General features: G+C 38.9%; 1 protein-coding gene across 1 annotated transcript; it reads left to right on the top strand.

The window, feature by feature from the left end:
• The first annotated feature begins 5,273 nt into the window (after window positions 1-5,273).
• On the top strand, window positions 5,274-16,329 carry LOC127447375 (DNA replication factor Cdt1-like). The gene is made up of 10 exons (XM_051709210.1): window positions 5,274-5,837; window positions 7,815-7,964; window positions 8,049-8,281; window positions 11,739-11,933; window positions 12,037-12,182; window positions 12,573-12,673; window positions 12,823-13,011; window positions 14,959-15,102; window positions 15,216-15,417; window positions 15,680-16,329. The coding sequence occupies exons 1-10, from the start codon at window positions 5,346-5,348 to the stop codon at window positions 15,841-15,843; spliced, it is 2,016 nt and encodes a 671-aa protein (XP_051565170.1). The 5' UTR covers window positions 5,274-5,345; the 3' UTR covers window positions 15,844-16,329.
• The last annotated feature ends 40 nt before the right edge of the window (window positions 16,330-16,369 follow it).

Here is a 16,369-nt window from a genome sequence, read left to right as displayed (position 1 = left end):
TTGCGAAACTGCGGGTGTAAAATGCTGAATTTTAAATTTTCCTAAGAGGATACGGGGTAAATACACACAGTTCTGAGTTTACACAGTGAAGGTGTCTTCGGCTGGCATGTTCATCATTATTTATTTTATAGTGTCTCCCTCTAGTGGTGTCATTTGCACAACGAGCGTATGGAGTCATACTTGTGCCACAATTCTGCGCGCACAAAATTATATATTGAGCACACAAAAAATGTTCTGCGTGTGCAAGAGGATATTTTGAGCATGCAAAACGTATTTTGCACGCAGAGTAAGAATGTAAGAATTCTGAGCAAATTTGCATTCAAATAAACTTTATTCAAGCGTAAAATTGATTTTCGTTTGCTCAAAATTAATTTATCTTTGCAAGAAGATACATTGTTTTGCCAAACTGAGTTCAAGCATGTGCAAAATAACTTTTTGTGCGCTCAGAAAATCATCTTGTGTGAACAGAAATGTTTTTGTGCACTCAAAATATCATTTTGCTCGTGCAAAAGAACTTTTTGTGCACTCAAAATGTCATCTTGTGCATGCAAAATAACTTTTTGTGCACTCAAAATTTAATCTTGCAAGTGCGCAGAACTTTTTGAATATATAACTCCATATGAGCGGTGCGTGAGCGGGACGGTGCGAAAAGAAAAGCCATGTCATTGTAAATCAAATCAATTAATTATTATATGGACCTACAGAGCTGAAATATTCTTCTAAAAATCTTAATTTGTGTTTTGCAGAAGGAATAAAGTCATACACATTTGGGATGGCATGAGAGTGAGTAAATGATGAGAGAATTTTCATTTTTGGGTGAATTATTCCTTTGTTCTAATTGTTCATTTGAAATAATATATATATATATATATATATATATATATATATATATATATATATACAGTTGAGTGCAAAAGTTTGCATACCCTGGAAGAATTGGTAATATACAATATGTACCATTTTTTTAAGAAAACATGAGTGAGCAGGCAAAACACTTTTCTTTTAGGTTATAACAGAATGGCACAATAATAAACAAAACATGTCAACGAAGAAAAAAATGAAATGACCCCTGTTCAAAAGTCTGCATACCCTTAGTTCTTAATACTGTGTATTGCCCCCTTTAGTATCAATGACAGCATGCAGTCTTTTGTAATAGTTGTCTATGAGGTCCCAAATTCTTGCAGGTGGTATAGCTGCACATTCGTCTTGGCAAAATGCCTCCAGGTCATTTACATTTACATTTATTCATTTAGCAGATGCTTTTATCCAAAGTGACTTACAAAAGAGGAAAACATAAGCGAATCATCCTAAGTAGACAGTGATATGAAAAGTGCCATATTACAATGTTTCACTAGCATCAGAATAGTATTCAAAACAGAATAAAGTGCAACTGGAATTTTTTTTCATGCAAAGGTCATGCAAAGACTTTGGTTGTCTTGCATGAACCACAAGTTTGAGATCTCCCCAGAGTGGCTCGATGATATTAAGGTCAGGAGACTGTGATGGCCACTCCAGAACCTTCACCTTTTTCTGCTGTAACCACTGGAGGGTCAACTTGGCCTTGTGCTTAGGGTCATTGTCGTGCTGGAAAGTCCAAGGGCATTCCATGCACAGCTTTTGTGCAGAAGAATGCAAACTGTCTGCCAGTATTTTCTGATAACATGCTGCATTCATCTTGCCATCAATTTTCACAAGATTCCCCATGCCTTTAGAGCTCACACACCCCCAAAACATCAGTGAGCCACCACCATGCTTCACAATGGGGATGGTATTCTTTTCACTATAGGCCTTGTTGACCCCTCTCCAAACATAGCACTTATGGTTGTGACCATAAAGCTCTATTTTGGTCTCGTCACTCCAAATTACAGTGTGCCAGAAGCTATGAGGCGTGTCATGGTGTTGTCGGGCATATTGTAACCGGGCTTTTTTGTGGCATTGGCGCAGTAAAGGCTTCTTTCTGGCAACTTGACCATGCAGCTAATTTTTGTTCAAGTATCGTCGTATTGTGCTCCTTGAAACAACCACACCATCTTTTTCCAGAGCAGCCTGTATTTCTCCTGAGGTTACCTGTGGGTTTTTCTTTGTATCCCGAACAATTCTTCTGGCAGTTGTGGCTGAAATCTTTCTTGATCTACCTGACCTTGGCTTGGTATCAAGATATCCCTGAATTTTCCACTTTTAATAAGTGATTGAACAGTACTGACTGGCATTTTCAAGGCTTTGGATATCTTTTTATATCCTTTTCCATCTTTATAAAGTTCCATTACCTTGTTACGCAGGTCTTTTGACAGTTCTTTTCTGCTCCCCATGGCTCAGTATCTAACCTGCTCAGTGCATCCATGTGAGAGCTAACAAACTCATTGACTATTTATACACAGACACTAATTGCAATTTAAAAAGCCACAGGTGTGGGAAATTAACCTTTAATTGCCATTTAAACCTGTGTGTGTCACCTTGTGTGTCTGTAACAAGGCCAAACATTCAAGGGTATGTAAACTTTTGATCAGGGCCATTTGGGTGATTTCTGTTATCATTATGATTTAAAAAGGAGCCAAACAACTATGTGATAATAAATGGCTTCAATGATCACTATCCTTAAATAAAAGACAGTTTTTTGCATGATCAGTCATATTTTAAAAATCAATGCCAAAATTTCACAATTTCTGCCAGGGTATGCAAACTTTTGAGCACAACTGTATATGTATGTGTGTGTGTGTGTGTATATATATATATATATATATATATATATATATATATATATATATATATATATATATATATATATATATATATAATTCACTAATTGTAGAATTAATTAATAATAAGCAGTTATAGAAAAGAAGTGTTACATATCGTGTATTGAGCTGTATGAAATATACTGAATAGTAAATATGTCTATCAGTTGTATAGGACAGAAGAGAGTAAAAACACACACATGTTCATATACTGGAAGCTGCGATATTACATCGCCCCCATTATAATATTAATCGACAAATCAGTAAACAGCTGATTAAAATGCATGTGATACTTTTGTCTTGTCTAATGTTAACCATTTAAAATTCGCACTGCACTTCGAACTTAGTGGCTGTTTGTTTTTCTGCAACTTATACGTTACTAAAGCTATATGAAGGACTGCCTAATCGCAGACTGCTTGTAAGTAGAGAAGGACCTGGCTGCAGCCTGCAGAATGAGGCGGGGCTATATATGGGGCGGAGCTACACGTGTCGCCACGCCCATAATATAGTCTCATTGGCTCGTTCATCTTTCATTGACATACACGATAGGAGATGTGGTCATCGTTGCTGGTGTGTTATCATTGTTTAAGAGATACTGAATAGTTGAGCCAAACCATTTGATTACTTGTATGTGATATTCAGTCCTAAATTCCATGGATTTTATTCTACGTTAAAAGTGAGGAACAAATCGGGATTTATAAAGGCTTAAACTGATGTGAAAATGTTCTTAAACAAATGCCAACTTGAAAATCATGTATATGTGTTTTTTGCTCATGCTCAGTACAGTATTAACAGTTATAGCCTGTATGCCTCATGCAATATTCCTTATTTTCCGCTGTAACGGACTATTCATTGACTGTCGTTGGTTTCTGTGTGCATGTCAATTAGAAAGTAATTTTTAGGCCTATGAGATAACGGAGCACACATTTTTGGAGCGAGGAGGAGAGATAATCGGTTACAATCCTTCAAATAAATTAATATGAATCAATATAGAATTCGAGTGAAAGCACCGCAACTATCTGATGAATGGCAATTTTCATCAGTTCATCAGCCTCTTGTTTGCTATTGTTGATGGCATAAATTAAAATGTCCAAATTCCTAAAATGCAGAGTATCAGTAGATCGAGCAGATACAGACGACATGCATAAAGCAAACTTGGTTAATGAAAGAATCTATTATTAATCATGCAAAATTATCACTCATGATGATGAGCTGTTAAGGCAGAAATGAGAGTAAGTTATGGGCGGGGCTACGTGTCGCCACGCCCCAATGTATTGCCCCGCCCCATTCTGCAAGCTGCAGCCAGGGATACTTGGGTAAGTAGCTCTCAGTAGCCAATCCGAATGCAGGAGGTGGGACCTGACAGAATGTGGGTGGGGGAAAAAATAACGCTTCTGGGATGCCACACTTCGCAACTCAGGCTTGCAATGTAAATGGTGTCATATGGGCGCAGAAACGAAAACGCGCCGCTCATGGAGGATATGTGATGTGTGAACCCGGCGTATAGTAATGTATGCCTTATGGCCAAGGGGTGCACAATGCAACAAAGCACACAAAAGTTGCACAACCAAATTAAGCCACAATGCAATAGAAATGAGCCACAACACATAATAAATAAATAAATAAATAACTGTTAAAAAAAAATGTAAACTATGAGTGGCAGTTCTGACTCAGTGCAGGTAAGATCATGTAGTTCAATGATTTTGTTAATATTTGTAAAATATACATTTTCTGTTGTGTTGTGTCTTTAAAAAAGCTATTATTTGCTTTGCTAATTATGTTGTGTTGTGCACCCCTAGGCCACTGTAATGCATAAAAAATAGTTAATGAATAAAAATATAATGCTTTAAAATATAAAATGTGACATAATTAAATATATTATGAAGTAATTAAATATATTTCCATTTGAGAAATGGACAAATTTAGCGATATTTTTTGAAGATTAATTGAGATTAAGGTTTTTTATTTCACTGAAACATCTTTAAAATACTTTTTTTTATATATATAATTATATTAAGCCTTATATATATATATGTGTGTGTGTGTGTGTGTGTGTGTGTGTGTGTGTGTGTAACTGTTGTGCATTTATGCTATAGCTTGAAGTGTATTTTATTAATTTTTGTTTTATGAAAAATTTTGAAAAAAGCTGTATGAATAGTGGTCTAAGAATGATATAGATTATGTAATGTGTTTTTTATATGTATGTAATTTTTTGCTGGGTCATATTTATTATTTTCTTACTGTACTTTTTGTGATATATATATATATATAATTTATTTATTTTTTAATCTTAATAAATTGCACATTTACAATACAAGAGCGATTTAAATTGCTTTTATAAAAATGCATATGTGCCTGTTGTGAAACAATAGAGGGAATATGATCATTTTTACTGACAGTCCTTTATACAAATTGAGCGTTCGATCAGTGGAAAACTCAAAGGTTTTGGCGAGGGGCGTGGCTTATACGCCTGGCTCTGCCTACATAAGTCACATGGTCTGTTTTCCCGCGAAAGTTAGTCTAGGAAGACACTGAATAAGCAGTTCCGGTGAGATAACAGCAGTTGCTGCACGCCATCGAGAAGTGCAGGGCTTTCATTCATAGTGAAATATGGCTCAAGCTCGGGTCACCGATTATTTTGCACAGAGTAAGAAGGGTGGCGTCGATCGATCTGTACGGTCTAAGGGACAAAAGGTGCCCCGGGACGCTGTGGAGTCGGTGGTAACTACCAAACCGAAGACATCGTCCAGAGCCACACGCTGTTCACGCAAAACGACGCAGTCGCTCGCCTCATTGGAGCAGCAGGAGTTTCTCAAAGTGATCGACGAGGCTTTATCGGCTGAAACCGTAGATACCGTGACAGACCTGCGAGATGCGAGTATTGAGGGACCTACGGCGAGTCCCCGCACTCCTAAACGGAGCTGTGCGGAGTTTGATGTGTGCTCGGTGGTGTTCCCGTCCACAGCCGAACTACACAGCAGCGCCAAGAAGCGACAGCGGCTTCAAGCGGGTCAGACCTCCAAAACATCACCAGAGGAACGCACAGGCCAGAAGAGCGCCAGAAAGAAGCTCGATCTCTTGAAAAATGACGACAGAGTGCAGGTAAATATACCATATAGTGTTAGACGCGTCCAAAACAACTCGACGGAGCACAATGGAATTGAAAAGTTGAACTATTTTTAACATAAGTTGGCAACTGAAAGGGATAGTTTACCCCAACATTATACTTACCACATCATTTACTAGTCCTCGTGCCATCCGAGATGTGTATGACTGCAGAACTAAAATTAAGATTTCTAGAAGAATCTCAACTCTGTAGGTCCATACAGTGCAAGTGAATGGGGATCAAAACTTTGAAGCTCCAAAAAGCATATAAAGGCAGCATAAAAGCAATCCATACAACAAGTTGTACTGTGGTATAGATCTGAAATAGTCATATATTAAGGGAAACAAAAACGATCAACACTATTACCTATATTGGTCTTTAATGATCCTATACACTTTTCTTAAGTAATCATTTATGTATTAATTGGCATATATCTGGAAAAAATTAAGAGACCATTGCAAAATTATCAGTTTCTCTGGATTTACTATTTATCGGTATGTGTTTGAGTAAAATGAACATTTTTGTTTTATTCTATAAAGTCTTGACAACTTTTCTCCCAAATTCCCAATAAAAATATTGTCATTTATAGCATTTATTTGCAGAAAATGACAACTGGTCAAAGTTAATATTCATTTTTAAACTTCACAATACTAATGTTTTAACTTAGTTCAGAAATCAATATTTGGTGGAATAACCCTGATTTTCAATCACAGCTTTCATGCGTCTTTCACATTGCTGTTGGGTGACTTTATGCCACTCCTGGCACAAAAATTCAAGCAGTGACCATCCATCTTCCTCTTGATCACATTCCAGAGGTTTTCAATGGGGTTCAGGTATGGAGATTGGGTTGGCCATGACAGGGTCTTGATCCGGTGGTCCTCCATCCACACCTTGATTGACCTGGCTGTGTGGCATGGAGCATTGTCCTGCTGGAAAAACCAATCCTCAGAGTTGGGGAACATTATCAGAGCAGAAGGAATCAAGTTTTCTTCCAGGATAATCTTTTACGTGATTCATGCGTTCTTCACAAAGACAAACCTGCCCGATTTCAGCCTTGCTGAAGCACCCCCAGATCATCACCGATCCTCCACCGGGTCGTCTAGTGGTTAGACTGAGACCTGGTGAGGCCTTCAAGCCACAGTATCTCGCACCCACGTGAAATTTGGTGAGGATCGGTGATGATCTGGGGGTGCTTCAGAAAGGCTGGAATCGGGCAGATTCATCTTTGTGAAGAACGCATGAATCACGTACAAGGTTATCCTGGAAGAAAACTCTGAGGATTGTTTTTTCCAGCAGGACAATGCTCCATGCCACGCAGCCAGGTCAATCAAGGTGTGGATGGAGGACCACTGGATCAAGACCCTGTCATTGTCAGCCCAATCTCCAGACCTGAACCCCATTGAAAACATCTGGAATGTGATCAAGAGGAAGACGAATGACCACAAGCCATCAAACAAATCCGAGCTGCTTGATTTTTGCGCCAGGAGTGGCATAAAGTCACCCAACAGCAATGTAAAAGACTGGTAGAGAGCATGCCAAGACGCATGAAAGATGTGATTGAAAATCAGGGTTATTCCACCAAATATTGATTTCTGAACTCTTCCTAAGTTAAACCATTAGTATTGTGATGTTTAGAAATGAATATGAACTTGTTATCTTTGCATTATTCAAGGTCTGGAAACACTGCATCTTTTGTTATTTTGACCAGATGTCATTTTCTGCAAATAAATGCAATAAATGACAATATTTTTATTTCAGATTTGGGAGAAATGTTGTCAGTACTTTATAGAATAAAACAAAAATGTGGCTTTTACAAGTTGAACAGTAAATAAGCAGTTTAATTTACTGAAGTATACTATTTATTGTCTGCTTAATCTGCATGTGTCAGTCAAGACAAACACTTAAGAATCCAGCCTCCGCTGCATTGGTTTTGTTTCAGTTGGCTAACCCAGAGCTTTTTGTCTTTGATATAGAGCAGCAAATCTTTGGCCAACACCACTCCACAGGTGCCTCAACCAGCTGCCAGCAAAGAATCCAAAAATACTGTTAATCATAATGCAAATAGCTCCCCCGTCAGCAAGGCGAGTGGAGACGATAAGCCCAAGCGGACAGTCAGGAGCAAGGTAATGCATGGGGGTGAATCACGCCTGTGCAGGAACCTCCTGGTGTTTTAGATATTTTCATTGATCAGGTTTTTGTTCATTCAGAAAACGTTTTCGAGAGAAGATGTGGCGGTGTTGAAGTCCAAGCTGCAGAAACTGAAAGGGCAGTCTGAAAATGTGACGTCTCTCTCTCCGGCCCCCGTGTCAGCGTTAGCGGAGCTGAAAGCCAGACTCGATGCCGCCCAGGAGATCTCCGCAAAGGTTCAACAGAGGAAGGCAGAGAGAGGTACAGAAGATGCTAAAGCTACTCCGGCTCAGGGTGAAGAACCAGAGGAAAGGTGAGTCGGAATTAGCGGTCGACCAACATGGGTTTTTTCCAGTTAGAAAGCAGGTGACCAATGGCCAATATAATACCTACTACATATAAAAAATATGGTGTATAATGATGGCAAATGAGACGGGCTATACAATTAAAGGTATCATTCACCCAAAAACGATGATTCTCTCATTATAGGCCTTTATCACACTTCTGCAAGCGGAAGCTTAACTTGGTAGCGCAAAACAAGTTCCGCTGCAGTTTGTCATGCGGTGTCATGTTGTTTTATGATTTTGAGCAGGGACCACTTCATATAAAGAAATGTTTCCATTTCAGAGTCCGATTGCAGAAATTAACTGGTTAAATCGTTGTAACCGTGGAGTTATATCCTCGTGGTTTGTGTACGATGACTGGGGAAGCGTCCGCTCGTGAGTCGCGGCCAAATACAATGTAGATAAAACAGATGAAACTGTCCCAGTGTCTACAACCGTATTGTATTCACAAACGGGAGATGATCATGCTGCAATAGTGAAAACAATGACATTAAAATACTTAAACGTGGTCTCTTCGGAGTTGAGTTGAGCACAGTAATCCTCTGAGAGTAACCTGAACAGCACGTGCAGCTCCTCATGAACTGGGAAAACTTGGCGCTGGATGTGACGACACGTGGACCGTGATAAAGGCCTTATTGCTCACACATATGTATGACGTTTGTGGAACGCAAAGATAATTTAAATGATATCGTGATGCCTGTTTGTTCATGCAGTGCAAGTCAATGGGGTCCAAAACTTTCAAGCACTTAAAAGGATATAAAGGCAGCATAAAAGTAATCTAGTGAAGAATGAGTTGCATTTTGGTCCATTTCTCACCCAAAACCAATCGTATCACTTCAGAGGACATTGATTAAACCACTGTAATCATATGGATTACTTTTGTGCTGCCTTAATGTTCTTTTTGGAGCTTGGAAGATTTGGTACCCATTGACTTGCATTGTATGGATATGAACCAATTATATCTCCATCAAAATATTTTTTGTACGTGTTCTGCACAAAGTTATACAAATGAAAATACATTTTGGACGAGGATCTTGCGAACTGGATTCAGCCTTGTATTTTGTGGGTGGCGGGTGCTAGTTTCACACCCTGACCACTGTAAACGGAAGAGCTATTTAATAATCTATTTTCAAACAAGCCATATATATATAAGCTATCATGTGAGCTTAATCAGCTATATCAACAATATTAATATAATAACTTAAATATGTGAATCAATGAAGGCAGCAAATGCACAACGGAGCTTGAGTTCTAGATAGAGCGCATAAATGGGCACAAGCCTTTTCATGTTGTTTGTTGACATGTTATCATGAATAAACTCTACTGTGCATTAGCTTGTGAAGGAATTTAGGAATTGTAACTTCAGTCGGGGACGAATGGATGTTTAGTTGTTACATCTAGTCGTGGTGTGCGTTTGACTTAAGTTGCACGCTAAACGCGTATCTTGTGAATACGCCGTTACCATAATGTTCTATGTAGTGCAAAATCAAGAAGTCTCTAAAAATGGCCCGGGTAACTCTGTGAGTAAAGACGCTGACTACCACCCCTGGAGTCACGAGTTCGAATCCAGGGTGTGCTGAGTGACTCCAGTCAGGTCTCCTCAGCAACCAAATTGGCCCGGTTGCTAGGGAGGGTAGAGTCACATGGGGTAACCTCCTCGTTGTCTCTATAATGTGGTTCTCGCTCTCGGTGGGGCATGTGGTGAGTTGTGCGTGGATGCCGCGGAGAATAGCAGGAAGCCTTCACATGCACTGCGTCTCCACGGTAACGCGCTCAAGCCACGTGATAAGATGCGCGGTGTGTTTACTGTCTCAGATGCGGAGGCAACTGAGATTCGTCCTCCACCACCCGGATTGAGGCGAGTCTCTATGCCACCATGAGGACTTGGAGTGCATTGAGAATTGGGCATTCCAAATTGGGGAGAAATAAAGTCTCTTTTTAAAAAAAATGGACAATATGTCCTTATGATAAATAATCCACAACTCAGTTACTAAAGATCTAATACTTGTATTATACTCATTAAATGACATTATTTCAGTAATTTATTTCACTTTTTCGTAAGGTCTTATGTAAGTTGATATGTTAACTTCACGTGCATAACCGCCGGTGGCACTCTACCACCGCGGTGGAGCGGTTGTCACGGTGGTGCTAGCAGCCCTAATCTATTCTGTTGTGTTTGTTTTTTTTTTTTTTTTTTTTTTTTTTAACCTATAATACTCTTGTTCGGCAGAATAAAAAAGTTGAACTTTCTATTTTGGCATGGTGTCTTAAAACCACAATGCTTAGTGAGACTTGATGTAAAACTTCCTCTGACATCCATCTAATGCATGCACAATGAGGGACTGTTCACACGAATGTGTCCTAGTGCTAATACAAAATAAGGTGGAGTGCTGCGAATATAGTGCAATGCATGTGTCTCAGTGGGCTTTCAACTGTTGAAATTCATTTCACAACATCCAAAACTGAGATGTGGCAAAAGAGAAACAACTGAAAAAACAGGGTATAGACCCTGCGTTGATTTAACTCAACACTCCGTGAGACACCATGGTAAGAGTGGTGGTGGTGTAGTGGACTAAAGCACTGAACTGGTAAGCAGAAGGTTGTTGGTTCAATCCCCACAGCCACCACCATTGTGTCTTTTGAGCAAGGCACTTAACTCCAGGTTGCTCCAAGGGGATTGTTCCTGTAATAAGTGCACTGTAAGTCCCTTTGGATAAAAGCGTCTGTCAAATGCATAAATGTAAATGTAAGTCCAAACACGTTCGTCTGACAAACACCAATAATATAACGCTAAGCATTGATGCAACTCAAGAACGCATGTTGTGACCGGGGCCTGGGTAGCTCAGTGGTAAAATACGCTGGCTACCACCCCTGGAGTTCGCTAGTTCGAATCCCAGTCAGGTCTTGGCCCTGTTGCTAGGGAGGGTAGAGTCACATGGGGTAACCTCCTTGTGGTCGCTATAATGTGGTTTGTTCTCGGTGGGGCGCATGTTGAATTGAGCGTGGTTGCCGCGGTGGATGGCGTGAAGCCTCCACACGCGCTATGTTTCCGTGGTAACGCGCTCAACAAGCCACGTGATAAGATGCGCGGGTTGACTGTCTCAGACGCGGAGGCAACTGGGATTCGTCCTCCGCCACCCGGACTGAGGCGGATCACTACACCACCACGAGGACTTAGAGCGCATTGGGAATTGGGCATTCCAAATTGGGAGAAAAAGGGGAAAAATCCAAAAAAAAAAAAAAAAAGAACGCATGTTGTGTGAACGCCACCTGAGGGTTGCAACTTTTTTTATTTCATGGAAATAGCCATAGAAGCTGGCATGGTGTTTAAAACTAACTTATTAGGGTAATCTTTCAAAAGGCTTGATGTGCTTTTGCCTTTTTGTGTAGTCACAACATGAGCCGAGACTTTCATTTTTGTTTCAGAGAGAAGCTCCCAGCGTATCAGCGGTACCACACTCTAGCTCGGGACGTGCCGCCTGGTCTCACGCTGCCTTATAAATACAGAGTTCTGGCTGAGATGTTCCGCAGCATGGAGACTATAGTGGGCATGCTCTTCAACCGCTCCGAGACGGTCACTTTTGCAAAGGTCAAGCAAGGAGTCCAGGATATGATGCACAAGTAAGGGGCTGGATATAACGATATCTTCATGTGCCAATCAGGCTGTTGGTTTGACTAACCCCATTGTGAATCAGCGGTAACCCTAGTTTTGCTATCTTTGCAGGCGTTTTGAAGAAAGTCACCTGGGACAGATAAAGGCAGTGTACCCATCTGCCTATACTTTCCGTCAGGAAAGAAACATTCCATGTTTCAGTGCCACTGTAAAGAGATCCAGCTACCAGCTCACAGTGGAGCCCGTCATTGACGAAGGTGAGAACTCACTAACCAGTGTTGGGGAACATCACTTTGAAAAATTACATTGAGCCCATTACAAATCAATGCAAATCCAAAGATGTATTATATTGTTTTTGCGTGATGTTTTCTCAATCTAGTTTTGTTGTGCCACGTCAATTGCACTCTTGTCTACGTGACTGATATGGGTAATGTAGAGATTTTGAAATATATTGGCAATGAGTAAATGAAGTAACTGATGTTGTTATAGTATAAATTCAAAAAACTACTTTTTTACTCTAATCCCATTACGTAACGCTGCATAACATGTTACCCCCAACGCTGCTCAATTTCTGTATGCAAAGTAGGTTTTTTTATTTGTTTTATTTTTTTAAAAAGTGATCATAAACCATGTTTTTCCTTCCCCAGAGTTTAATGGTACTCGGCCAGTGTTGTCTGCGTGTCGTCTTTTAGAAAGAAGGCACATTTTTCACCAAAACCTGGTTGAAGTTGTGAAGGGACACCATAAGGTAAGTGCAGAACATTGGTATACGTTTGTATTTTTTTAGTTTTTTTGTCTGCATGCGAGTAACATAAGAGGTTTTTGGTATTGTTTTGTTGAATAGTTGTATATGATTATGAAATCAATTTATTTTATTTCTTTTCCTATTTGTTCCAGGTATTCTTGGCTTCCCTCAACCCTCCTATTGTTGTCCCTGATGACAAACTGACCCGCTGGCATCCCAGATTCAATGTAGATGAGGTTCCCAGCATCAAGCCCAGTGATTTGCCTCCGCCACCACAAACAGAGAAACTGACCTCAGCTCAGGAGGTTCTGGACAAGGCTCGCGCTCTCATGACACCCAAGGTAAGCACTTAAACAGGGTACCCACGGATCCTTAATGTCTTAAATTCAGTTTCCTGAAATTTAAGGTCCTAAAAAGTCTTAAATGATACAACAAAAGTCTTGATTATCATTTATAGAGGTCTTAAATTTGGGAGTGGAAAGACAGGAATCGTGATATGACCTAATGTGATTATTAAACTTCATAAGAGTACGATTTAATTAAATAAATGCATGCGCTGCATCCTTCAGAGTGAAAACATGGCACTGTATTTTCTCCAAGCACACGGGGGCTTGTGAGTGTTTCCATTTGTTGTAGAAAATATATGACAAGCGATTACTAATGATCAGCTGTTGATGATGATGATGATGATGATATGCAATGTTTACTTTTAATTGTTTACATTGTAATACACTATAGATTATTGTAGGAGTGCACGTTTTATTTCCCTTATCTGTTTGAATGAGCAGCTGGAAGAAGTGAATCGCAATCATTTCAAAATAAGAGTCCCCACGGTATTATGGTTGCATTTATTATAGGCCTACAGTTTTAAAAACCATTGGCAGATTAATTGCCTTTCAACACATTATCGTATCAGCAAAATCCAATATTGGTCGACCTCTAATTTGTATTTATATAATGGTACATAAACCAATCTTAATGTGATATAAATGTGGAAAACATGTCTTGAGTATTTTACTGATGATCACTGTTAAGGCCATGTTGAATGTGTGCCCCTGTCTGTTTAAGAGTCTGTGATACATGATTTATTTTGAGATTGTGTGGGTTTGTCTTGGTATGGGGATACGGTATTCATTTTATTTGTTCAGGTCTTGAAAAAGGTCTTAAAGTCTTAAATTTGATTTTAAAACTGCAGTACACATGTATTCAAAGGAAAATATTTTAATGCTTTTTTTTTTTTTTTTACTTTGATAGTTACACCACTACTCATTAAATAATTTGTTTTTCAAAATTCTATGAAACCAAACTGTTTTATGACGTGTGTTTTAAACTGGATTTTTAATGGTTTCTCATTTTTATCACCTCATCAGTGACTCAGTAAATCAAATGAAATAAAGTCTTACATGCATACGATACGCCTGCATTCATTGTGAAGAGTCAAAGTTCTTAAATGTTTCAATGGTGTTTTTTTTGTAAACCAGCATCATGATTTTTTTTTTTTTTTTTTTGACTTTCGTTTTCTTTGTAATACTAGCTGACTACATAAACTAGCCTTGCCATGTCACATTTTTCCTTAAAGACTTAATTACCTTGACACAGTCATGAGGGTCCTCAGGCCCTATGTGACCATTTATTTTGTAACATAACAAAATTACTTCCCATATGTTGGTGGATGATTCAGATCTAATTATTATTTTTTTTAAACAAAACAAAATTGATGTTTAGACATTTTGTCGAAGTCAAATGGAGTAACCCTAAGAAAACACCTTGATATTCTTGACTCTGATATTTGGAAAAAGTAAAACATGCAAGTTGTACACGAGTATTCAAAGTGCAAGGATTTTAATAACTTTTTACTGAATGGTTACACCACATTTGAAGTCATAAATATATATAAAAAAAATATATATAATATTATTTTTTTTTAGATTTGCTTTCTGCATGTTGGTAGTACCGCCCTGTTTTTCTTTTTTTCTCAGATCTATGAAGTTATTCAAAAATACAGATATTTAGACATTTTGTCAGTCAAATGGAGTAACCCTAAAAAAATAATATCAAATCTTGATATTCTTGACTCAGAAATTCATGGTATTTGGGGAAAAAAAGAATAAAATAAAAAATAATCCAAGTTGTGTACATTTGTATCTAGAAAAAAAAAAAAAACTGTTCATTGTAGTGGGGCTTTAATGCCATTTGTTCAAGTAAATTACACATTCAGTGTATTATAAAATAAGGAAACGGAGTGTTGCATAATTGAGCTAGTAATAACTTGATCTGAACTGTTCTAGATGGAGAAGGCCTTGGCTAACATGGCGTTGAAAACGGCAGAGACTGCGTGTGCAAAGGAGACTGAGTCTGTAGAGAAATCTGCTGTGACTCCTACACAAACGCCCAGTGTTCTCAAAGGAGTTTCGCAGTCTCTGCTGGAGAGGGTGGGTCAAAATCACCACGTGTTGTGTAGTCGTCTGCAGCTTTAGTTGTACTTTAGTCATACTTCAGCTGAGCTTTGTGCGAGAACTTGATCAATTATTGTCCCTCCCCTCAGATCCGAGCTAAAGAGGCTCAGAAGCTGCATGCTGCCATGACCCGGAACCCACAGCAGGAGGAGCGTCTGGCGATGATGTCACGGCTCACAGAGATGGCCAGAATCCTGAGAAATGTGTTTGTAGCAGAGAAGAAGCCAGCATTAATCATGGAGCTTGCCTGCAACCGCATGATCGCTAGCTACCGTTCCCCACTCAGTAATGGTGAGTAGTCATGTCTTCTGTTAAGTTTCCCAACGACGATGGCTCCATTCCATCTCGCCCTGCCATCAAAAACTGAGACTTTCAAAAATATCTATGTTGCTTAAATGCTGTCTAGGTAGGCAGCTCGCTAGGTTTGAGACGAGCTGATTTCACAAAGTGCTGTTTAATATTGGTGCTCGTTTTTGCTGGTGTACAATTCTGCGGCAGTTCTTTTGTGGTTTCCATGTTTAAGTGATTTGTTTAAATCTTTCTTTCATTTTAGATGAAATGGAGAAACATCTACATCTGCTGGCTGAGTTGACACCTGAGTGGCTAACGATGCATCCAATCAGGAAGGACCTTTATCTTAAACTGAACAAGACGATGGATCTGAACATAGTGCTGGACAAATTAAACCAGAAGATTAAAGCAGAAGAGCAACTCTGAGAACATTCAGATGAGATGCTAAGACAATAAACCATGTGCAATATTTGTTTTTTATAATGGATTCTACCTGGATTTTAACTTGAGGCTCAGATAATGTTATCAGTTTTGTATGTTCATATTAGATGCCAGTTTATGCATAAGAGACTATTTTTGAAGTTTGGAGGTCATTACATTTTTAATGAACAGTTCTGCTTAAAGTTGTGACCAATTTTCTTGGCGCTCACCACAATAACAATTGATAGACCTGCATTGTACTGAATGCAGATTAATAGCGGAGGCATTTATGGTCAATTAAAACTCATGGCTCATCTTGCATGGTTCAAAATGTACAATAAACAAGTTATTTCATGCAAACAATGTGTAAATTGTTCATTCAGAAAAGATACCTAGATGCTCAAGTTTGTGTACATACATGTAGCTTTGTCTCCACTTTTTGTAACACATAGTGGATTATTTTGTACATTATGATCACACTGAGATTAAAATGTGTTCTCAAATGCAAATTTGTTTTAAATTAATAAAGCTG

Source organism: Myxocyprinus asiaticus, chromosome 1, assembly GCF_019703515.2.
Source record: "Myxocyprinus asiaticus isolate MX2 ecotype Aquarium Trade chromosome 1, UBuf_Myxa_2, whole genome shotgun sequence".
Lineage (NCBI taxonomy): Eukaryota > Metazoa > Chordata > Actinopteri > Cypriniformes > Catostomidae > Myxocyprinus > Myxocyprinus asiaticus.
The sequence above is the reverse complement of the archived record's forward strand: the minus strand, read 5'-3'. Positions and strand labels throughout refer to the sequence as shown.